At 43.0% G+C, this 25,475-nt stretch overlaps 1 protein-coding gene across 2 annotated transcripts; it reads right to left on the bottom strand.

Annotated features, from left to right (window-relative positions):
* Positions 1–1,437: 1,437 nt before the first annotated feature.
* Positions 1,438–25,475, bottom strand: dbf4b (DBF4 zinc finger B). Of its 2 annotated transcripts, none has more exons than XM_035746700.2 (12): positions 25,280–25,475; positions 15,310–15,527; positions 14,927–15,136; positions 14,627–14,677; positions 14,354–14,423; positions 13,977–14,041; positions 13,742–13,787; positions 13,569–13,614; positions 7,732–7,863; positions 7,396–7,534; positions 7,060–7,196; positions 1,438–6,028 (listed from the first exon to the last, which is right to left on the bottom strand). In XM_035746700.2, exons 2-12 carry the CDS (start codon positions 15,463–15,465, stop codon positions 5,347–5,349), a joined length of 1,734 nt encoding a protein of 577 aa, XP_035602593.2. In that variant the 5' UTR covers positions 15,466–15,527; positions 25,280–25,475; the 3' UTR covers positions 1,438–5,346. The 2 variants fall into 2 exon arrangements, with proteins under 2 accessions (XP_035602593.2, XP_035602604.2); XM_035746711.2 differs by lacking the exon at positions 25,280–25,475 and adding an exon at positions 24,811–25,197.

The following is a 25,475-nucleotide window of genomic DNA, read 5'->3' as shown; positions in this document are numbered from 1 at the left end:
ATGGGACCACGCAGCAGTCATACCACTCAGGAAGGTCTCCAAGAGATGAATGTACTCTGGTGCGAAAAGTGAAAATCCATCCCAGAACAGCACCAAAGGACCTTATGAATATGCTGGAGGAAACGGGTACAAAAGTATCTATATCCAACGTAAAACAAGTCCTATATCAACATAACCTGAAAGGCCGTTCAGCAAGGAAGAAACCACTGCTCCAAAACTGCCATAAAAAAGCCAGACTATGGTTTGCAACTGCACATGGGGACATAATTGTACTTTTTGGAGAAATGTCCTCTGGTCTGATGAAACAAGAATAGAACTGTTTGGCCATAATGACCATTGTTATGTTTGGAGGAAAAAGGGGGAGGCTTGCAAGCCGAAGAACACCATCCCAATCGTGAAATACGGGGGTGACAGCATTCTGTTGTGGGGGTGCTTTGCTCAGAAGGGACTGGTGCACTTCACAAAATAGATGGCATAATGAGGCAGGAAAATTATGTGGATATATTGATGCAACATCTCAAGACATCAGTCAGGAAGTTAAAGCTTGGTCGCAAATGGGTCTTCCAAATGGACAATGACCCCAAGCATACTTCCAAAGTTGTGGCAAAATGGCTTAAGGACAACAAAGTCAAGGTATTGGAGTGGCCATCACAAAGCCCTGATCTCAATCCTATAGAAAATTTGTGGGCAGAACTGAAAAAGCGTGTGCGAGCAAGGAGGCCTGCAAAAATGACTCAGTTACACCAGCTCTGTCAGGAGGAATGGGACAAAATTCACCAAACTTATTGTGGGAAGCTTGTGGAAGGCTACCCGAAACGTTTGACTCAAGTTAAACAATTTAAAGGCAATGCTACCAAATACTAATTGAGTGTATGTAAACTTCTGACCCACTTGTAATTTGAAGAAATAAAAGCTGAAATAAATCACTCTACTATTATTCTGACATTTCACATTCTTAAAATAAAGTGGTGATACTAACTGACCTAAGACAGGGAATTTTTTACTAGGATTAAATGTCAGGAATTGTGAAAAACTGAGTTTAAATGTATTTGGCTAAGGTGTATGTAAACTTCCGACTTCAACTGTATATGGTCTACTTTATCAATTCATATTGGCTTTAGGAAGTACAGTCCACAACATATGCTGTAACCGGCTGTAAACCTCTTGATCAAGAAGTGTACTTATTGTGTATGACTGAGTTAGAATCCTTGTCTCCTGCACACAAGACTGTGTAAGCCCGTTGAGTGAAAGTGGGGCTGCGTGATAGTATTTATGTATGGATTGATACGTTGATACAGTACTACATAAACTAGTTCTACAAATTGGACTACATTGCTTTCAGTTCGGTCCTAGTTTGGTTGAGTACAAAACAATTAGAATGGAGAAAGCCCATTAAAATGACAGAATTCATTTGTTGCCATCCTAGTGTCACTCCCATCATAGAACATATTTTAACTTTTATTATTCCTAAAAATATAACAGTCAAATTAATTCCACCATACAGTCAAAAATGAGAATTGTTGGCCATATCCAGGATTAAGCCTCCAAGGTATTACCTCGGGAAGCTAAACGCAAGTCTTCTTCAAGTCTCAGGCAAGGTTATTCAGAATGTGATTCACTGAACAACCTGTTCCTCGCAGAGACACACAGGACCAATGTGACTAACTGGTTCAAACCTGGGTCTTCTGCGTATCAAAATACTTTGTTAGCTCCCCAAGCTTCCTCAGCAGACAAATTGTTGTGGCACACAGGAGACCCAGGTTTGACCCATTGACATATGGTTTGAATCTAGTCACTCACGTAAGCAAAGCCAGTCTAAAAGTATACTATAGCAAATATATAGAACCAGTCAAAAATGTGGACACACGTACTCATGTCAGGGTTTTTCTTTATTTCTACATTGTAGAATAATACTGAAGAAATCAAAACTATGAAATTAGACATATTACACATTTCTACAATACATAAAATATATTTTGATTCTTCAATCTTTGCACTCTTGGAATTCTCTCAACCAGCTTCCTGAAGTAGTCAACTGGAATGCATTTCAATTAACAGGTGTGCCTTGTTAAAAGTACATTTGTGGAATTTCTTTCCTTCTTAATGCATTTGAGCCAAATCAATTGTGTTGGGACAAGGTAGGGATGGGATACATAAGCTAGCCCTATTTGGTAAAAGACCAAATCCATATTATGGCAAGAACAGCTCAAATAAGCAAAGAGAAATGACAGTCCATCATTTCTTCAAGAGATGAAGGTCAGTCAATACTGAAAAGTTAAAGAACGTTGAAAGTTTCTTCAAGTGCAGTCACAAAAAAACATCAAGCGCTATGCTGAAACTGGCTCTCATGAGGACCGCAACGGGAAAGGAAGACCCAGAGTTACCTCTGGTGCAGAGGATAAGCTCATTAGAGAGTTACCAGCCCCAGAAATTGCAGCCCAAATATATGCTTCAGCGTTCAAGACACATCTCAACATCAACTGTTTAGAGGACACCGTCTGAAACCAGGCCTTCATGGTCGAATTGCTGCAAAAAAAACACCACTAAAGGCCACCATAATAAGAAGAAGAGACTTGCTTGGGCCAAGAAACACGAACAATGTACATTAGACCAGTTGAAATCTGTCCTTGGTCTGATGAGTACAAATGTGACATTTTTGGTTCCAACCGCAATGTCTTTGTGAGGCGCAGAGTAGGTGAACGGATGATCTCCGCACTTGTGATTCCCACTGTGAAGTATGGAAGAGGTGGTGTGATGGTGACACTGTGATTTATTTAGAATTCAAGGCACACTAAACCAGCATGGCTACCACAGCATTCTGCAGCAATAAACCATCCCATCTGGTTTGTGCTTAGTGGGACAATCATTTTGTTTGTCAACAGGACAATGACCCAAAACACACCTCCAGGCTGTGCAACGGCTATTTGACCAAGAAGGAGAGTGACAGAGTGCTGCATCAGATGACCTGGCCTCCACAATCACCCAACCTCAACCCAAATGAGATGGTTTGGGATGAGTTGGACTGCAGAGTGAAGGACAAGCAGACAACAAGTGCTCAGCATATGTGGGAATTCCTTCAAGACTGTTGGAAAAGCATTCCATGTGAATCTGGTTGAGAGAATGCCAAGAGTGTGCAAAGCTATCTTCAAGGCAAAGGGTGGCTACTTTGAAGAACTTCAAATATACAACATATTTGGTTTGTTTAACACTTTTTTGGTTACTATATGATTCCATAAGTTATTTCATAGTTGATGTCTTCACAATTATTCTACAGTGTAGAAAATAGTAAAAACAAAGAAAACCCCTCGATTGAGTAAGTGTGTCTAAACCTTTGACTGGTACTGTATATATTTTAATTTTTAAACATTTTGTTAAAACCAACATGAGACATTATGCATTCACATTGTGAAAGGGTGAACGCTGACAAACCTTTCAGAAATAAAGCACATTTTATAAAACCCATTCTTCAGTTTGAGATATAACGTCATATTCAACATAATTAGTGAAGAAAAACCCCCAAAATACTCAGCTGGAGTCAGTCTTTTGTTGCACTTGGACAAAGACACATGCTTAAAGTACCACAACGAGGCAGAAAATGTTGCAAACACCCACTTCACTTATCAGTAGTTTTTAACTCTGAAAAACAAAAACAAAACAAAAAAGTTATTGAAAGCACAGCTCATATGTCTGGAACTCTATATCGGCAAACAATATTATGAAACAGTTGTCAAAGGAATATATATGGTGGAGATCCCATCAGTGGTGAGTGCACTGTGGCAAGCCCCCATATCCCTTTCACCCATCCAGTCCCTTTTGTTGGATCTCCTTCAAAGAAGCCCTTTCAGGATTAATCAAGAGTTTCTGGCCGGGACTGCAGAGTCCTGTCGAGTCCTTCACTCACTTAACTCTTTAGCCCGGTCTGAACATCAACACCGGCGCTACTGGGAGCCGATCCAGACGCAGCACTTAAACTAATTGAGTAATGCCCCTTCCAGCAGAGACTCATTAAATTCTCAATACCGTTGCTTGTTCTCAGAGATTGCTGCTGAAAGACAAAGGTCTGCATGAGACAAAATATGGCCTGGGTGCTTTAATTATTAATGGATCAGGGATGGGCCCAGAAACACAAGGCCATAGGATCCTCATCAGGTCCTCGTAAGTCAGTGTTATAAGGATGTAATTGCGCCATTCTGCAGTAATACATCATGAATAATCCATCGATTTTTGGGTAGGTACCTGACAAATACAAGCTTCAACGTCAATGTTATTCGTTGCGATGTTTGTTGTTATGTCTGTTCACTTTGTTTGACGACTTCATATGTAAAAACAGGTAGGTCAAAAAGTTTGTATTGGGACTTCGATGGGTCAAGTAACCAACCCATCTCCCGTAATTCCCGAGTCAGTGCTGAGTCACTTCTAGACTTTGCCTTTCTGTCCTGGAAAACACTAGAGAGGGGTCCGGCAGCGGGGTGAGGGGCTGCTGCAACACAGCGCACAGATGCGACTCATAGCTGGTGTCGTGCAGCGTCCAGGTGCTGCAGGGTCTCTGTAGTAGCTCCAAGTCCAGCTGCTGGTGGTGGCTCCCTGCTGGTTGCGGGAGGGAAAGGGTGGAAGGGGCGGAGGTGGCGGCAGGGGGGCCGAGGCGGGACATAAGATCGCATTCCCAGTCCGAGTCCGAGTCAGAGGGGACGGCCAGGTCGGGAAGCAGGGCAGACTCGATACAGATGGAGGTGATGGACTGGGAGTGGCAGGGGTTTGTGTCCTGGCTGGAGGAGGGACAGTGGGTTGGTCTATCTGAAGGGTGGTGAAGAAGCTGGGGAGGGAAAGAAGCACTGATGTTTGGAGTCGCTGTGGCATGCTGCTGTAGAACACCCCGGTCCATGAAGATGGAATGATCCATATGACCTGACGGATTGCCTGTGGAATTCACAGGAAGCCTTGGGAATGTGGCCAAAGAATGGCGGTTTGTACCAAACACTTCCACTGGAGGCCAACTGGTTATCTTGTCCACCTTCAACAAAGGACATATTGCATGGCCCGGGCCACAAATGGGCACAGAGTGACAGTGGTTGGCTGCTCGGATGCCCACACCGTTCCCAACTTTGTTTATTCTGTCTTGTGTCATTGTTGGCACCAGTGATATTCCCTTCACTTCCAGCTGATCTGGGGTTGGTCTTTGTTCTGCAGTTCCTAGTTCTTTGGGCAGGGAGCAGGCCTTAACCACAAGCCCATGTCCATTGCCAGTATATGTGGGTGGGACTAAGGGCTGGTTTTCCTTCCTTGTCCAACCAGCACTGTTGAAGCCCCAGATGGGTTTTGATTTGTGACGGTTGGCCAGGGAGGTCCTTATCCTCTTGCAGGCCTTGGTGTCAGGACTGACTGATCGGCTGCGTTTCTTTGCATTCGCTGCAGTGATCCTGAGGCGAGGAAGGGAGCGAGACCGACCTGGGACAGTCTGAGGGACTGGTTCCACCTCTGCGGATGCTGACATATGGCTGTCAATCTCCACATCTTCCCCCTCTGTGGGATGGTGAGGAGTGGGGGGCTGAAGCAGGACCTGGGGGCTGAGGACTGGGGGCTGAGAGTAGGGGCTGTCGGGTTGGGACATGGGCTCAAAGGGAAACATGGTTTTAGGGCTGAGTACAGGAGGCTGGGAGTAGGGGCTGAGAGGCTGGCATTGGGTGTTGGGGCAGGGGGAGAGGGGCTGGGAGTGGTTTGGTAGGGGGCTAGGGTGGGGGACTGACAAAGAGTGTCGGGGAAGGGAGGGTGGTTGTCAGGGCAGGAGGAGAGAGGCTGGGGGAGGGATGGCAGGAGGAGTAGGCTGAGGGTGTCAGGGCAGGGGGGGAGCGGCTGGGCATGGGATGACAGGGGGACTACGCTCGGAGTGGAAGAGCTTGGATCCGGGTCCAGGGTGTTGGACGGTGAGCCTTGGGTAAGCAGGGCCTGGATGGCGTGCTCCGTCTCACTGTGCGTCTGCATCTCAGAGGGGCTGTGGGGCAGTTGTATTAGAAGTGGGGGAGTCTCCAACCTGATAGGGCAGCAGAAAGCACAAAACCACTTTTAGAAGATCATTTTTTTTAAAGAGAACATTTCTGAGAAATAACCATGGTACATGTGAATGGTATAGCACAATGTTAAGTGATTTTAATCCAACCTCCAATTATAATTTGGATTGCATTATAGTATCAGGGTACTTCTAAACCGTGTTAGCATTGTCTTACGCCAGATAGCGTGACGATTCCGCCTGCACCGATATGTCTCGTATCTTGCAAAGAGTAATGGAATAGATGAAAATTAGTTAGTCTACAATGTGCTGTCATAATATTCTAAAATATTACCATGGTAACATTGTCTGCTGAACCCCATGTCTGCCTCAAAACAGACTGAATTAATCTAAGCTAAAACAATACATCTGTGTAATGTTGGCGTTTTCTTTGGAAGTCTTAGTTAAAAAACATTTTTTTAGCTCAGGAGTTTAGTGCTTCAAGGATGGAGAAGAATTTCTGAAGTTTGACAATTTCACGATGAAGTAGCTGCCTGTTCTGCCGTGAGTGAGTGCAGTAGCTTCCGGAGTCAACTGCTGCTTCAAGGATGAGGAGAAACAAGCGGACTCATTTCTGATAACAGTCCCTCTTCATTTTGGGACAGCGTGTCTAGCTACAACTTCAGGGTATTTTAAAACAAGCTAAGCCTGTCACTAAAGTTCTATGTCAGTAAGCTAGCTACAACGAGTTAGCTAAGCAGCTGATCAAGACACCTGGCGGCCATCATTTTTGCAGGTAGCCACCGCTTTGTTTTGATTGGCAAATTGTTGAATCCCTATCACGTGTAATTTAGCCTGTTTCATAAATAGCCATAGGAGAGTGCAATAATTTCAGAAATTAGGACGTTTTAATTCCCTATGGCAGATGCTTTCTGATATGAGATTTTGAATAGGAGTTCCACAACATATTAGTTCAATGACTTACAAGACAGGTCTGTTGAGGGACGAGCGTTGCGTAGGAGTGGCGCCAACAGACGTAAGACAATGCCACGTTAGTGGACAGGCCTGGCTCTTACCTGAGCAGTGTTGTGGCTGCTGACACTGGGGCAGGACAGGGAGCGAAGCCCGGCTCCATGTCAGCCACCAGCTGGTCCACCAGGCTGTAGTGGGAGCGGTCCTGCACAAAGCCACGATGCTGAGCCGACTGCAAGTGCTGCCAGACAAGAGTTAACGTAGTGAGGAGTGAAAGAAATAGAATACAGACAAAAATATTGACATTGACAAAAACAGACACATACAAAACACAAGCTTACAAACAAACCATTAACAGATACAACATTTTGACATTAACAGACAAAAACAGAGACAAAAAAAAAAAGAAAAGAAAAAAAAGACTTGGATACACGTCTTACCTCATCCTGGTCCTTAAAGGGTTCATGACAGCACTCGCAGTAGCCCAGGTTCTTTTTGCGTGCTCGGCAAAGTGAGGGGTTGCGTGGGAGAGGGCTTCGAGGTTTGTCCTGGCTTGTACTCAAACTCTTAATTATCCGTCTATTTAATGGGGGGGGGAAAAGTTAGAAGTGTCTTCCCTCTGTATAAAAAGGCATACATGTATTGTCTGAACCATATAATGTGTACACCAACATCAAAAGAGCACCATTGCTGAGCTGTCGTAGAGATAAAAACAAGCAATGGCCGAGTTCCAAGGCCAGTAAGGTTAGGCTTGTGGCCTGTTCAATGTGTTATACCTGGCTTTGTTTTGTCCCTGCTCCTTGACTCTCTCAGGCTGGGGGGGTGCAGGGGGCTCAAAAGGACTGAACCGGCCAGAGTAGCACAGATTAGGAAAGGTCATGGACTGCATGTGCAGGGCCTTGTATTTCCTGGTTCCATAACAAATAGGAGAGAGAATTGGATACTACAATTAGATCTAAGGTGAAAGTCATTGCACAGCAGAAAATATACACTTGGATAACGCTAGGTTTGATTACACTGTACATGACCACATGCTGTTATAACAAGTCATTCAGTGCATTCGGAAAGTACTCAGATCCCTCGAATTGTCCCACATTTTATTACAGCCTTATTCTAAAAATGTATTAAAAACACCCCCAATCTACACACAACACCCCATAATGACAAAGTAAACAGTTTTTTTCCAAATGTTTGCAAATTTATTTGGAGAGTTTCTCCCATTTTTCTCAAGCTCTGTCAGGTTGGAGGGGAATGTCGCTGCACAGCTATTTTCAAGTCTCCAGAAATATGTGATCGGGTTTAAGTCCAGGCTCTGGCTGTGCCACTCAAGGACTTGTCCAGAAGCCACTCCTGCATTGTCTTGGCTGAGTGCTTCGGGTCATTGTCCTGTTGGAAGGTAAACCTTCGCCCCAGTATGAGGTCCTGAGCGCTCTGGAGCAGGTTTTCATCAAGGATCTTTCCCTCGATCCTGACAAGTCTCACAGTCCCTGCTGCCGAAAAACACCTCCACAGCATGATGCTGCCACCACCATGCATCACTGTAGGGATGGTGCCAGGTTTCCTCCAGACGTCACATTTGGCATTCAGGCCAAAGAGTTCAATGTTGGATTCATCAGACCAAAGAATCTTGTTTCTCATGGTCTGAGATCTTTAGGTGCCTTTTGGCAAACTTCAAGTGGGCTGAGGAGTGGCTTCCGTCTGGCCACTCGACCATAAAGGCCTGATTGGTGGAGTGCTGCAGGGATGGTTGTCCTTCTGGAAGGTTCCAAATGCACTGTAAATTCTGTACACTGGAGTAAGGTCTTAGATTTGACTTGTATCTAACAGACCCCAACTAAGACCTGGGTTGTGTTTAGTAGGTACAAAATATTAGAAATCACTCAGAAGGAGAGTACCAATTGTCCAATAAGAAATTCTTGATTCCCATTGAATGTTTTGCTACGGTGTGTCCTAATGAACATGACCCAGCTAACAACCACAGTGGTTTAGCTGTCACAGCCCACGGGCTCAATTTCTCATGGAATGGGCCCAGTACCGTAGCCGAGCAGGCATGGTCCTGTAATTAGCTTAAATGATAGGGCTGCTGAAAATTGCTTTTAGCACATTGAGTCCCCATTCATGTCCACTGAATCCAATGCAGGGCTGCTTGCAAAGGCAAGGTGGAACAGAAGAAACCGTATCCTCTGCTTGAGCCCTGGGCTCCCAGGGAGCAGCCCGAATGCCTGCCTCGCTCATGGCACTCGTCACATTACCTAACAGTCAGGGGAGTTCTAAAAGTTCAATTAAGGAAATCAGCCTGGCTGAAACACTAGCCTCCTAAGCTAGCATCGGGTGGGGTGGTGGAGAGGATATACAAAGGCCAGGGGCAGAGCATCACCACCTGTGACGTGCAGTCATGGTATGCAAGTGCCCTGTGATAATCTACTTTTAAAAAGCTGTCATGAAATCAAAATAAAATTGTAATTTTTTGTTCTGTTTCTTTTTATCAATGATTCTGGTGTTATTTATTCTCAAACCCTCAAAAATGTGCTAAAACTGCATCAAAACCTCAGGAAAGGTGCCAGGGTATTCATTCTTTCCAGCCATTCAAATCCATTAATATCCTTTACATGTGCAGCCTTTCCTGACTACAGTCATTGTTAATGGAAAGGGTCAGCAAGGGTGTTGCTGCTTTGCTTTGCTTGGAAGTAGCTTCATTCGAGCCAATTTCATATTTTGCACATGCGTATTGCCTAAACATGTTGTGTGGGTATTGTCTGATGTAAGCTGAGCAACATTTGTGTGTCTACATAATTTGGCACTCGCATCCCTTGAACTGAACAAAGCTAGCTAGCTTGTAAATACAACCTGTCAACTGGACACTATTGCACCTCGGAACAATCTTCCAAGTTGGAATAATGTAACGTACCGTTTGGAACATCAGAGTGGAAGAGCAGAACGTCAACTATAATGAAAGTTAAGACCAGACAGAGGCAGCACACGGGAGCTCAACACACAAGACCTGACATGCCATCACCATGTACTGGACTGCCTACTTGTCTGAAACGTCATCACCAATTCATACTTTGTATCCAGACTTTTACTTTTGCTTTGTGGACATAATGGGCCTTGGGGATGCGTCTCCCTGCAACCGTGGGCCTGCTGTGCGCATACAGAATAAAATAATGGACATGGGGTTCTGCTGTGACTTGTCCAACTCTGTCACAGGGAGGTTCACCAAAATAACAGACTTAACAATTAATGTTAGTCCCAAATGCATTTTCCCTGGCAATTTGAAGGTTAGACTACTGTTGAACCAGACATCGCTTTGAAGCTAGAATTTTGTTTTGATGAGCCACTTTGACATTTAACTGCATTATTCGGTGATTTCAATTGTTGATATGAAAATGGCATTACAACCGTATTTTATCATATGTGTGCGTGTGTGTGTGTGTGTGTAATATTTCACATAATCGTGTGTGTTTGCGCATTGGAAGAATTGTAAGTCCATTGTGAAATGCTATTGAGTATGCGTTGCGAATTATTTTGATGAAATTTGTCCATATATTGGTCTTTTAGTGACATTTTGAGAATGACACAAATATTAATTTTCAAAGTTTGCTGCTTCAGTGTCTTTAGATATTTTTGTCAGATGTTACTATGGAATACTGAAGTATAATTACAAGCATTTCACGAGTGTCAAAGGCTTTAATGGACAATTACATGAAGTTGATGCAGAGTCAATATTTGCAGTATTGACCCTTCTTTTTCAAGACCTCTGCAATCTGCCCTGGCGTGCTGTTAATTAACTTCTGGGCCACATCCTGACTGATAGCAGCCCATTTTTGCATAATCAATGCTTGGAGTTTGTGGGGTTTTGTTTGTCCACCCACCTCAAGAACCACAAGTTCTCAATGGGATTAAGGTCTGGCGAGTTTCCTGGCCATTGACACAAAATATCAATGTTTTGTTCCCCGAGCCACTTAGTTATCACTTATGACAAGGTGCTCCATCATGCTGGAAAAGGCATTGTTCGTCACCAAACTGTTCCTGGATGGTCGGGAGAAGTTGCTCTCGGAGGATGTGTTGGTACCATTCTTTATTCATGGCTGTGTTCTTAGGCAAAATTGTGAGTGAGCCCACTCCCTTGGCTGAGAAGCAACCCCACACATGAATGGTCTCAGGAAGCTTTACTGTTGTTATGACACAGGACAGATGGTAGCGCTCACCTTGTCTTCTCCGGACAAGCTTCTCCGGGTGCCCCAAACAATCGGAAAGGGGATTTATCAGAGAAAATGACTTTACCCCAGACCTCAGCAGTCCAATCCCTGTACCTTTTGCAGAATATCATTCTGTCCCCGATTTATTTTTTATTTTACCTTTATTTAACCAGGCAAGTCAGTTAAGAACAAATTCTTATTTTCAATGACGGCCTAGTGGGTTAACTGCCTGTTCAGGGGCAGAACGACAAATTTGTACCGTGTCAGCTCGGGGGTTTGAACTTGCAACCTTCCGGTTACTAGTCCAACGCTCTAACCACTAGGCTACGCTGCCGCCCCAAATGTTTTTCCTGGAGAGAAGTGGCTTCTTTGCTGCCCTTCTTGACTCCAGGCCATCCTCCAAAAGTCTTCGCCTTTTGCAGATGCACTCACACCTGCCTGCTGCCATTCCTGAGCAAGCTCTGTTCTGGTGGTGCCCGGTCCTGGCGCTTGCTGGACTTTCTTAGGAGCCCTGAAGCCTTCTTCACAACAGTTGAACCGCTGTTCTTGATGATCCGATAAATGGTTGATTTAGGTGCAATCTTACCGTCAGCAATATCCTTGCCTGTGAAGCCCTTTTTGTGCAAAGCAATTATGACGGCACGAGTCTCCTTGCAAGTAACCATGGTTGAGAGGAAGAACAATGATTCCAAGCACCACCCTCCTTTTGAAGCTTCCAGTCTGTTATTCGAACTCAATCAGCATGACAGAGTGATCTCCAGCCTTGTCCTCGTCAACATTCACACCTGTGTTAACGAGAGAATTACTGACATAATGCAAGATGGTCCTTTTGTGGCAGGGCTGAAATGGAGTGGAAATGTTTTGGGGGGATTCAGTTCATTTGCATGGCAAAGAGGGATTTTGCAATTAATTGCAATCCATCTGATCACTCATCATAACATTCTGGAGTATATGCAAATTGCCATCATACAAACTGAGGCAGCAGACTGAAAATTCATATTTGTGTCATTCAAACAAAAAACTACATATATTATTCTCAAAACTTTTGGCCACGACTATACATCGGTCTATGGCCGAGCTGGCGGTGTGTCATTTTGTCGGATGAAATTGAAATATGCCGCCATGTACAGTGCCTTCGTTAAGTACTCAGACCCCTTGACTTTTTCCACATTTTGCTGTTACAGCCTTATTCTAAAATGGACGTAAAAAATACATTTAAAAAAGTATAAATCCTCAGCAAATCTACACACAATACCCCATAATAGAAAAATGTGAAAACAGGTTTAGACATTTTTGCTAAAAAAACTGAAATACGTTATTTACGTAAGTATTCAAATGTGATATTTTTTTATTATAAATTAGCAAACAAAAAACTACAATACTATTATTTCTTTGTCATTATGGTGTATTGTGTGTAGATTGATGAGGGGGGAAAACAATCCATTTTAAAATGAGGCTGTAACGTAACAAAATGTGGAAAAGGTCAAGGGGTCTGAATACTTTCCAAAGGCACTGTATTTTGGCTAGATTGGTAATTACATTTTGTGAAAATTATTTGTAAATTTCAGTTAATAGCCTATGTTACACTGGTTGTTGGAGCCATCTGTTGTATGGTTAACTTGGCCTTCATCAAGGTGTATTTGTGAGTAAACCTGGCTTTGATACTAGCCAGTGCTGACCCAGCCATCCAACTCACCGCACATCACTGATCACCACCCACATTGTGGTTTCAGAGTGATTAGCTGGCATACTGTGGACTGCTTCTGTTCCAAGGCTCACCTACTATGACGCTAATGCAGAATGTCTTACTAGGAGTTAGCCATCCTGCCTCGACCACCACCTCTTCCTTGACCTCCTGATAAACACCAAGGTTGCAGTTCGACTATCCTTTTCCCCATAGTGTTTACTCATTGATTTCAAAGGAATAGACTGGTGTAAGGAACATGGTGGATGTTGGTATATTTGTTCAGCTTGTACCAATTATTTTGCACACTTCGGGGAAGAGGGCAATGGGAATGCAACCCACCATTGTTATTCAGACTTTTGGCTAAACAAGAACAGCAGCAAGTCACCCCTCCACCCTCTTGGAGGTCGTGATTAAATGTTAAATGCCCATGCTAGCCAAGCTCCCCACTTGCCTTAGCCCTCACACTGTGCAGGCCAGGCAGCTTCAGTAGAGGAGATGAGAGGGAAAGGGTTGGGAAAGACATCTTTACATGGGGAGGTGGGGGGTCAGGTGGAGTTGGCTTTTTGAAGGGGAAACTCGCACTGAGGAGCCACAAAGATCTTGCAGTGTCTTGTTGCACTTGGCCTTGATTTGCCCCCAAGACTGAGGAGATGAGATGTAGCATATTGCTTAGAAGCAGCTGAAGAGGGGGAAGGGGGTGCATGGAGAGGAGGAGAGAGGGACCCACCTGCTTGAATCCTCTACCTTCAGATAGGGGGACTTCAAGGCACCAGCTGTGGACCAAGGGAGAAAGAAAATGCGGAAAAATATATTTAGCATCAATAGCATGAAAGTCAATGGAGTTACAAGACAGCACATTTCCATAGTCTAAAATAATAAAATAGTTAAACATTCACTGACCTTTGATGACACGAGACACAGCAGGATACTTGTTGGAATTTTTCAGCTAAACCCCAAAAATGGGAAAAGGTTAACGTCAACCCTTTATTAATGCAAGTATTTCAAACAAGCAAATTACAAAAGTAACATTTAGGCCTAACCATGCTTCTGGTGCAGACAGAGGTCCAATCTCTTTCTTTGTAAAAAAAAAATAATTAGGATAGACGAGGTCTAACAGGTTGGTGTACCACATTACCTCAGTTTTCCTGCGTCTGGCCTTGGAGCTCTCCGCTGTCAATAGTTGGACATGCGTCAGGAGATCTTTATCTAAATTAAGGATCACATTTAATAACACGGCCCATAGTCTTGGTAAGAGCCAAATAGCTCAAGCTAGACTAAGACAATGATCTGACGCCATCTGCTGTCAGCTTAGGATCAATACAGCACAAAAGAACGAGGTTCCTTGGATATGTAAATTCATGGGCTACATTTGACACGCAAACAGTATGACAACTTAACACAAGGTGATCTTGTGGCAAACTGTGAGTAGTTAAAGTAGTTAGTCAACCTAAAAAGGTATGAGTGACGAGAATGAGTTCTACAGAGGTAGGTGTTTGATAGTGAAAAGGATACCGTCCACGTGCACGATCTCGACTCCCCAGGAGCGGGCATTGGCCAAAACACTGTTCCCCTGAAGCCGTTCCTGAAAGATAAAACCATTGGACACAGTGTTTTCGTGTTACAAGGTCTAACAGCATGGGAAAATGAAGATCCATTACCACACATGGAAACCAACCGCAAGGCTATCACAACCCGTTTTCAAATCAACCTCTAGCCCTAACCCTGTCTAAGGGTAGGAGACAGTTTGGAATCAGGCCACATAAACAACCTAATAAAAGCACTCACATTATTCCTAATGGCTTTCTCTAGCAGGGCCTTCCCGCGGCTGCCACACACCTGCAGAAACAAAGCGTTGAGAATCCCCATACCAGTTCCTTTTAATACAAGCAAAAGCTCTAACACAGTAAGGTCTACATCCAAGAAGCCATGAATGGATGACAGAAAAAAAAAATGCTATGATATTCTGTGAATAAAAATAGATATTACAGATAGTTTGATGTTAATGCACCGCAAAGTAGGATTGGACAGCCATATGTGGACAGCCATTTGTGGATAGTCATATGGCACTGGGATGGAAGGCCATACCATTGGTCTGGGAGTGCCAGTGGCTGGACGCTGCTGCCTGGTGCTGGTCATGATGCTCTCTCTCGGTTTAGTGGAGCGGGGAGAGCTGTGACACTCCCCGGTCATCCCGTCTGACCCACCTCGGGTCACTTCGAACCTCTCGCTTCGGAGTCCCTCTTGGCTCCCAGTCACAACAAAGCTGACATCCTTATTCAGGAAACTCTCAATTCTCTGCAAACATTTTTACAAAATAACGCCAAGTATCATTGCATGTATCATCATATAATCATGTCATATTGTTAGAGTCCACCTTGAGGCTTAGCACTATAACATCTGAAATTAAAATATATAGGAAGTCACCCCCCCGGTGCTTAATTTGCCCCAATTCCTCCCAGCTTTCCTACCCCTCCGAGATGGGATATGGCCTCCGCAAGAAAGGCTGCAGGGCGACTCTTCACAGCGTCCAGGTAGAAAGATTTCCCTTCCAGCTTTCTTGCCCCATGGCCAGGGGACAGCATACCCAAGAAGCACCCTCCTGCCCCTGGTGGGTGCTGCTGCATGGTGGTCCCGTCCTGGTCCACGAACACCAAAAATGACTAGACTGCTGGTCACAGGGACAAACCTAACAAACGAAGGCATATGGATAACATAAACAAACCTTGGTCTTAGTTGATTTGAATGGTGATTCTCTCTCAAATTGTTCTGGCAATTCTCACATAGGAAATGCATTTGGAGGAAGGGATGTTTAGCATGCTTTTTATATTTGTATAACAAACCATTTGTTAGAAAATCATGATGAAATTGGCAATTTTAGACCTATGAATGCCTCCTGTAAGACCTTATGATCCTTGAACCGTACATGATACAGACAACATCTTTGTCGTCATTATACTCCTTACAGTGTGCTGTAGCATGTATGTATAGACTAAATATATTCAACAACAAATATCTTAATATGAATATCTCAAAACTACACTCTTTGATTTTGTTCATTTTAAGACATATTGTTTGGAACAATATACTTCACAAGTACATCATATTTTCCAGAGTGTGCTCTCTACTAATTATGAAGTTATAATACATTTTATGAGCACCACCAACGGAAACTCAAACGGAACTCCCTCTGCTGGTGATTTGATGAATGTGCAATCCTAAAGGAGGAATGTGATTGGTTAATGACCTACCTATAAGTTTAAAATGGGTCATATGAAAATTTTCAAAGACCACTCAGGAAATGTTTATGTAAGACTAGTATATTTTTAAATGTTGAATACATTTATATGAAATGCACATTTCAGAATCTAGACATACTCCATTTGTTACAGCACACTATAAGGAATATGACGGCACCAAAATGTTGTCTGTATCATGTACGGTTCACAGCTCATAAGGTCTTACAGTATGTATGGGTCTATAAAGGGCCAATTGCATTATGATTTTCACAAAAATGGTTTGTGATACAAATGTAAAAAGCATGTTAAACATCTTTCCTCACAATTAAGTTCCTATATGAGAATTGCCAGAACAATCTGATATAGCAAAAATATTTTTCGCTCCCATTCCGTTGGCGGAATGTGGAACCAACTTGTAGCCCGAGTTAAATGTTTTGGTTATGTAAATAAAGCACCATCTAACGTTAATCTGAGTGAAACGGATTTTCTCACGAGTCTAACTTTTACAGTAAAACATCCAAACCGTCCCTTTACAAGTCACAATGTTGAATAAACTTCATTTGAACTTACTCTACCTATCTGCTGATTACGTCCTTATTCAGTTGGAAATGTGTGACAAAATATCCACAGGAAAGTAATATTAACTGACTTCAAAACGCAGGTCTCTGTGTGTGGCTATAATGATTTGCTTGCTCATCCCTCACCCCGTACACATCGGGTATTTCATTACGCCATATGTCATCTTCATGCTCTCTCGTTCCGTTTCTGGATGGTGAATATAGAGTTCACAATGTAAGGAGATTTAAATTATTTTGGGAGATTTCAAAATATGACCTTTTCATTCAATACAGGAGAAACACACTGTTTCGGGTGATAATAAAACATGTTTTGCTTAGTTACTTTTTCCTCAACTTGTTTCTCTAACTTTCTATCAAGTCATGCTAGCTTACGGAGCAGCTAGCTATTTCGTGAAATTGTTATTTTTTTTAAAGGTTCTTCACTGACTCGAGAGTCATGATTCGTTTTTCTGAGCGACTCACTAGTTCATTTTTGTCGTTCGTTTGACCTGCTGGCAGCAATGGCTGCAGACGAATTAATAAGCGCTCCTTCGGCTCGGTGGCTCCAGATATGTGCTCTAACGAAATTAGTCTTAACGAGTCAAAAAGATCTGAGTCACTAAAAAGAGCCAAGTTCGCATCACTACTAACTAAAAACTAGGCCAGGTAGAAGATACTGTAGCTAGCGACCTCCACCTAATAATTATAAGAAAAAACTAAACGTCATAACAATCACAATATACTAAAATGGGAGGAAACAGCCATATAATATATTATTTTAACAGCCAATGTGTATTATTTAACATAACTATTATGGTTAATTGTTTCCAAGTTGCTAGCTATCTCATAAAGCAATCGCACAAAACCACATCTTTTTCTGTGGTATGATAACATCCTGTTCCATTGACAGACTCTTGCTGCAGTTTTGCAACGAAGCCTTCAACAGCAAGGGGCGCTGCTATATCACTCCTTTGCGGACAGTTCCCATTGACAGCTCAGATGTAATGTGAATGACGCATTATGCACTGTGAACAGTTGAACTCATGGATAACATTCGTGTGTCTGCATACAGTTTGAAGGAAGTTGCTAACTAGCGTTAGCGCAGAGATATAAAATTGGTATCCATGAGTCAATCTGACTTCCATCTGTAATGCCAAAATTAATAGATTTGAGACGATTTCCGGTATGCCGGTCATAAGGTAGTCAGGTGAAGGTGATCCGTATGGCATTCCCTTCCTTCATGAAAAGTATGCCTCTTAAGTAGAAAATAACTTGACCAACATCAAGAAATAACTGAAACGTTATGTTGGCAACTGCATGTTATGGCAAATACTAAACCTAGAAAGAGACAAACACATCAAAACAACACAGCCATGGACCAAGAAGCTGACGACTTGTCTAAAAGTTTAGAGACACTACTAACAGAAATTCGCACGGGCAAGAATAAACTGTCTAAACAGGTAAAGAAAATATCTAATGATATCAAAACTGATATGACTGAACGCTCGTCTTTTTTGGCAGGTCTTGCAAACCGTTAGACTACAAAGGGAAGCACAGCCATGAGCTGCCCAGTGACACGAGCCTACCAGACAAACTAAATCACTTATATGCTCGCTTCGAGGCAAGCAACACTGAGGCATGCATGAGAGCATCAGCTGTTCCGGATGACTGTGTGAGCACACTCTCCGTAGTCGACGTGAGTAAGACCTTTAAACAGGTCAACATACACAAGGCTGTGGGGCCAGACTGATTACCAGGGCTTGTGCTGACCAACTGGCAGGTGTCAACCAACTGGCAGGTGTCAACCAACTGGCAGGTGTCTTCACTGACATTTTCAACATGTCCCTGATTGAGTCTGTAATACCAACATATTTCAAGCAGACCACCATAGTCCCTGTGCCCAAGAACAAAGGCAACCTGACTGACTACAGACCCGTAGCACTCACATCCGTAGCCATGAAAGGCTGGTAGGCTCACATCAACACCATTATCCCAGAAACCCTAGACCCACTCCAATTTGCATACAGCCAAAACAGATCCACAGATGATGCAATCACTATTGTACTCCATACTGCCCTTTCCCACCTGGACAAAAGGAACACCTACGTGAGAATGTTATTCATTGACTACAGCTCAGCGTTCAACACCATAGTACCCTCAAAGCTCATCAGTAAGCTAAGGAACCTGGGACTTAATAACCTCTTAAGGTATAGGGGGCAGCATTTTCACCTTTGGATAAATAGCGTGCCCAATTTCAAATTCCTGCAACTCATGCCAGGAATATAAGATATGCGTATTATTAGTAGATGTGGATAGAAAACACTTAAGTTTATAAAACTGTTTGAATCATCTCTGTGAGTATAACAGAACTTATGTAGCAGGCAAAACCCTGAGGACTAACTGTTCAGAAGTTTTTTGTTTTTTTTGTTCCCTGAGTTGTCATTTCCAAGGGATATTTCTTAGGAACCTGTTTTCAGTTCCTACCACTGGATATCTGGATATCACCAGTCTATGGATTTTGGTTGAGGTTATTCATTTGTGCAACGAAGAAGAAGCACATCCAGGAACAACATTACACTATTGAGAGTTGCGCAAGACATAAAAAGGATACTCAATTAAATGTTCAAACGTCTTTTTACTGTTTTATTTCTTTCCCTACCTACACACACCTTTTTTTGCACTATTGGTTAGAGCCTAAAAGCAAGCATTTCACTAAGGTCTACTACACCTGTAGGTGCACGTGACAAATAAACTTTGATTTGATTTAGTGGGTAAAGACGAGTGTGCTCCACAAGGAGAAGCGTTCCACAGGAATGCTGGCCCATGTTGATGACAATACTTCCCCACAGTTGAGTCACCACAGTTGCGTCAATTTGGCTGGATTTCTTTTGGGTGGTGGACTACTCTTGATACACACAGGAAACTGTTGAGTGTAAAAAGCCCAACAGCATTGCAGTTGTTGACATATTCAAACTGGTGTGCCTGGCACCGACCACCGTTCAAGGAAACTTAAATATTTGGTCTTGCACATTCACCCTCTGAATGGATCAATTGTAATTTTTTGGTCTATGATCCACACACAATACTCTAATGTTAAAGTGGAAGAAAAATGTGATGATTTTTGGGGGGGATAAGTCTAAGAGCTTCGCATACCTGAATTGTACAATACTTGCCCATATTATTTTTTTAATTCTTCAATATTTATCAAGTTGGTTGTTGAGCATTGCAAGACAGCCATTTTCAAGTCTTGACATAGATTTTCAAGCCGATTTAAGTCAAAATTGTAACTAGGACATTCAGTCACATTCACCGTTGCCTTGGTAAGCAACTCCAGTAAAGATTTGACCTTGTGTTTTAGGTTATTTTCCTGCTGAAAAGGTGAATTTGTCTCCCAGTGGTTGTGCTTATTTCTATTATGTTTATTTCTATCCTAAATAATTCCGTGGTCCTTGCCGATGACAAGCATACCCATAACATGATGCAGCCACCACCATGCTTGACAACATTAAGTACTCAGTAATGTGTTGTATTCAGACCTTCACTTCACTTCCAAACCTTTGTTACAGGATTTTAGAAAGGTTTGCAAATGTATGAAATGTTTTTTGGTTGAAATATCACATTTGCATAAGTATTCAGACCCTTTACTACTCAGTACTTTGTTGAAGCACCTTTTGCAGCGATTACAGCCTTGAGACTTCCGGAGCCGACAGATGGCCGCCTCGCTTCGCGTTCCTAGGAAACTATGCAGTTTTTTGTTTTTTTTACGTGTTATTTCTTACATTGGTACCCCAGGTCATCTTAGGTTTCATTACATACAGTCGAGAAGAACTACTGAACATAAGAGCAGCGTCAACTCACCATCAGTACGACCAAGAATATGACTTTCGCGAAGCGGATCCTGTGTTCTGCCTTTCACCCAGGACAATGGAATGGATCCCAGCCAGCGACCCCAAAAGACAACTTCGAAAGAGGGGAAAACGAAGCGGTCTTCTGGTCAGACTCCGGAGACGGGCACATCGTGCACCACTCCCGAGCATTCTCCTCACCAATGTCCAGTCTCTTGACAACAAGGTTGATGAAATCCGAGCAAGGGTAGCATTCCAGAGGGACATCAGAGACTGTAACGTTCTTTGCTTCACGGAAACATGGCTCACTGGAGAGACGCTATCGGAGACGGTGCAGCCAGCTGGTTTCTCCACGCATCACGCCGACAGAAAGAAACATCTTTCTGGTAAGAAGAGGGGCGGGGGCGTATGCTTTATGGTTAACGTGACATGGTGTGGCCACAACAACATACAGGAACTCAAGTCCTTCTGTTCACCTGATTTAGAATTCCTCACAATCAAATGTAGACCGCATTATCTACCAAGGGAATTCTCTTCGACCCTGGGTCTCGACCCCGCCCTGTGCAACTGGGTACTGGACTTCCTGACGGACCGCCCCCAGGTGGTGAGGGTAGGCAACAACATCTCCACCCCGCTGATCCTCAACACTGGGGCCCCACAAGGGTGCGTTCTGAGCCCTCTCCTGTACTCCCTGTTCACCCACGACTGCGTGGCCACGCACGCCTCCAACTCAATAATCAAGTTTGCGGACGACACAACAGTAGTAGGCTTGATTACCAACAACGACGAGACGGCCTACAGGGAGGAGGTGAGGGCCCTCGGAGTGTGGTGTCAGGAAAATAACCTCACGCTCAACGTCAAAAAAACTAAGGAGATGATTGTGGACTTCAGGAAACAGCAGAGGGAACACCCCCCCTATCCACATTGATGGAACAGTAGTGGAGAGGGTAGTAAGTTTTAAGTTCCTCGGCGTACACATCACAGACAAACTGAATTGGTCCACCCACACAGACAGCATCGTGAAGAAGGCGCAGCAGCGCCTCTTCAACCTCAGGGGGCTGAAGAAATTCGGCTTGTCACCAAAAGCACTCACAAACGTCTACAGATGCACAACCGAGAGCATCCTGTCGGGCTGTATCACCGCCTGGTACGGCAACTGCTCCGCCCACAACCGTAAGGTCCTCCAGAGGGTAGTGAGGTCTGCACAACGCACCACCGGGGGCAAACTACCTGCCCTCCAGGACACCAACACCACCCGATGTCACAGGAAGGCCATAAAGATCATCAAGGACAACAACCACCCGAGCCACTCACCCCGCTATCATCCAGAAGGCGAGGTCAGTACAGGCGCATCAATGCAGGGACCGAGAAACTGAAAAACAGCTTCTATCTCAAGGCCATCAGACTGTTAAACAGCCACCACTAACATTGAGTGGCTGCTGCCAACACATTGACTCAACTCCAGCCACTTTAATAATGGGAAATTATGTAAAATATATCACTAGCCACTTTAAACAATGCTACCTAATATAATGTTTACATACCCTACATTATTCATCTCATATGTATACGTATATACTGTACTCATCTACTGCATCCTTATGTAATACATGTATCACAAGCCACTTTAACTATGCCACTTTGTTTAAATACTCATCTCATATGTATATACTGCACTCAATACCATCTACTGTATCTTGTCTATGCCGCTCTGTACCATCACTCATTCATATATCTTTATGTACATATTCTTTATCCCCTTACACTTGTGTCTATAAGGTAGTAGTTTTGGAATTGTTAGCTAGATTACTTGTTGGTTATTACTGCATTGTCGGAACTAGAAGCACAAGCATTTCGCTACACTCGCACTAACATCTGCTAACCATGTGTATGTGACAAATAAAATTTGATTTGATAAGCTTGGCACACCTGTACGTGGAGAGTTCCTCCCATTTGTCTCTGCAAATCCTCTCAAACTCTGTCAGGTTGGATGGGGAGCGTCACTGCAAAGCTATTTTCAGGTCTCTGCAGAGATGTTCAAGTCCGGGCTCTGGCTGGGCCACACAAGGACTTTCAGAGACTTGCTCGAAGCCCCTTCTGCGTTGTCTTGGCTGTGTGCTTAGGGTCATCGTCCTGTTGGAATGTGAACCTTCTCCCCAGCCTAAGGTCCTGGGGGCTCTGGAGTAGGTTCCGGTCATCTTTCCCTCAATCCTGACTAATCTCCCAGTCCCTGCTTCTGAAAAACATCCCCACAGCATGATGCTGCCACCACCATGCTTCACCATAGGGATGGTGCCAGGTTTCCTCCAGATGTGACATTTGGCACAAAGAGTTCAATCTTGGTTTCATCAGACTTGTTTCTCATGGTCTGAGTCCTTTAGGTGCCTTTTGGCAAACTCCAAGTGGACAGTCATGTGCCTTTTACTGAGGAGTGTCTTTCATCTGGCCACTCTACCATTAAGGCCTGATTGGTGTAGTGCTGCAGAGATAGTTGTCCTTCTGGAAGGTTCTCCCATCTCCACAGAGGAACTATATAGCTCTGTCAGAGTGACAATCTGGTTATTGGTCACCTCCTTGACCAAGGCCCTTCTCCACAGATTGCTCAGTTTGACCGGGTGGCCAGCTGTAGGAAGTCTTGGTGGTTCCAAAATTCATCCATTTAAGAATGATGGAGGCCAGTGTTGTTAGGGACCTTCAATGAAGACATTTTTTGGTACCCTTCCCCAGATCTGTGCCTCGACACAATCTTGTCTCGGAGCTCTACAGACAATTCCGTCGACCTCACAGCTTGGTTTTTGCTCTGACATGCACTGTCAACGGTGGGACCTTATATAGACAGGTGTTTGCCTTTCCAAATGATGTCCAATCAATTGAATTTACCACAGGTCGACTCTAATCAAGAAGCATCTCAAGGATGATCAATGGAAACAGGGCTCACTTGAGCTCAATTTTGAGTCTCATAACAAAGGGTCTGAATACGTATGAAAATAAGTTTTTTGATTATTTGTAATAAGTTTGCAAAAACCTTTCCTCGCTTTGTGATTATGGGGTATTGTGTGTAGATTGATAAGGGACAAAAATAATTGATCAATTTCAGAATAAGGCTGTAACGTAACAAAATGTGGGAAAGGGGAAGGGGCCTGATGTAATTCTCAATAAAAGTCTGACACATATGAAATGCTTGTAATTATACTTCAGTAGTCCATAATAACATTGACAAAAATATCTAAAGACAATGAAGACGCAAACCTTGTGAAAATGAATATTTGTGTCATTCTCAATTTTGGGCCATGACTGTACAATGGCAGCCTACTCCGGCCAAACCCGAACGACGCTTTGCCAATTGTGCACCGCCCTATGGGACTCCCAATCACGGCCAGATGTAATGCAGCCTGGAATATACTTAAGTACAGTGTTTAAAGTATTTTTACTTAACAAGTACTACTTAAGTAGTTTTTTGGATTATCGGTACTTTATTTTACTATTTATATTCGACTACTTTTACTTCACTACATTTTTAAAGAAAATAATGTACTTTTTACTCAATTTTCCCTAAAATCCAAAAGTAGTAGTTACATTTTGAATGCTTAGCAGGACAGGACCATTTTCTATTTCACACTTATCAAGAGAACACCCCTAGTCATCTCTACTGCCTCTGATCTGGCAGACTCACTAACACCAATGCTTAATTTGTAAATTATGTCTGAGTGTGCCCATTATGTCTGAGTGTGCCCCTGGCTATCCTTAAATAAAAACACAAAACAATTGTGGCGTCTGGTTTGTTTAAATAAGGAATGATTTATACTTATGTATATTTTAGCAATTACATTTACTTTTGATACTTTAGTATATTTAAAACCAAATACTTTAGACGTTTATTCAAGTAGTATTTTACTTGGTGACTTTCACTTTCTTGAGTCATTTTCTATTAGGGTATCTTTACTTTTAATCATGTATGACAATTGGGTACTTTTTCCACCACTGCTTAAGTATATATACACTTAAACATATTTAGTACATAAGCACATTTAAAACCAAATACTTTTATATTTTTACTCAAGTGGTATTCTACTGTGTGACTCACTTTTACTTGAGTCATTTTCTAAGAGGGTATCTTTACTTTAACTCAAGTATTGTGTTGTGTCTGTCACGTCTATGCTAACATGGCTAAAATTATCTGAGCTAAACAACTAACGATGTATATGATAGACAAGTGCTCATTGTGCAAATGTATTTGTTTTCATTTCATAAAGTTTACATATTGTCAACGATCCTTTGATTCTACGCCAACCCTGTCGGTTTTGCTAAACAACCCACCTGTCTATACTTACCGAAGTCTTGCAGGTGTTTACATGGTTTTGCACATGTGCCAGCAGAAATTTCAACAGCGGTACTGGCTGGCGCTCTAAAAAGTCGGGTTAACAATACTTTCCTGTGGATATTTGTTTCACATTTCGACCTAAATAAGGTCGGAGCAACCGCACAATAACCGGAAGAGTAAGTTCAAATGTAACGTTAAGTATTCAACATTCTCGCTTATAAGTGCACTTCCCACGTTTTTGTACTGCTTAAATTAATATTGGATCCCAGAAATCTGTGATTTTCAGTCGGGTCTATCAGGCAACTAACGTTAACTAGAGGGGCTCATTTAACGGTAGCTTGCAAACTAGTAGGACCTATGCATTCGAGGTTAGCTAACGTCAGTTACTTTCTATTTTATCTGTGGCTTGCTGCTAACTTTACGTTAGTTACAAAGGCGGAAACACATGACGTAAGCAACAGGCTTATTATTTGACTTACCTTGCATTGCAGAATTATCTAGCTAGTATTGTAATTTGCCGAATTTAAGTTTCCAATTTCTATCACAACACTAGTTAGCTCTTTTAGCTACAACCGCCGGTTTTTACAGTCCATTGTTTTTCAAACTCCCCTGTCATCCGGGCAATTGGGCATACTACGGCAAGTCAAGTAGGGCAAACAGTGTGGGCATGTAGGC

Source organism: Oncorhynchus keta, chromosome 3 (assembly GCF_023373465.1).
Source record: "Oncorhynchus keta strain PuntledgeMale-10-30-2019 chromosome 3, Oket_V2, whole genome shotgun sequence".
In the NCBI taxonomy this organism is placed as follows: Eukaryota; Metazoa; Chordata; class Actinopteri; order Salmoniformes; family Salmonidae; genus Oncorhynchus; species Oncorhynchus keta.
Note: the sequence above shows the minus strand (reverse complement) of the source record. Positions and strands in the feature narration are given on the sequence as shown.

Coding starts and splice junctions, on each gene's coding strand:
- dbf4b (XM_035746700.2), bottom strand. CDS start 15,465: ATGCAGCAGCACCCACCAGGGGCAGGAGGGTGCTTCTTGGGTATGCTG. Junction 14,042..14,353: donor CGAGATCGTGCACGTGGACG/GTATCCTTTTCA, acceptor ATTTAGATAAAG/ATCTCCTGACGCATGTCCAA. Junction 13,615..13,741: donor TGTGTCTCGTGTCATCAAAG/GTCAGTGAATGT, acceptor CTTGGTCCACAG/CTGGTGCCTTGAAGTCCCCC.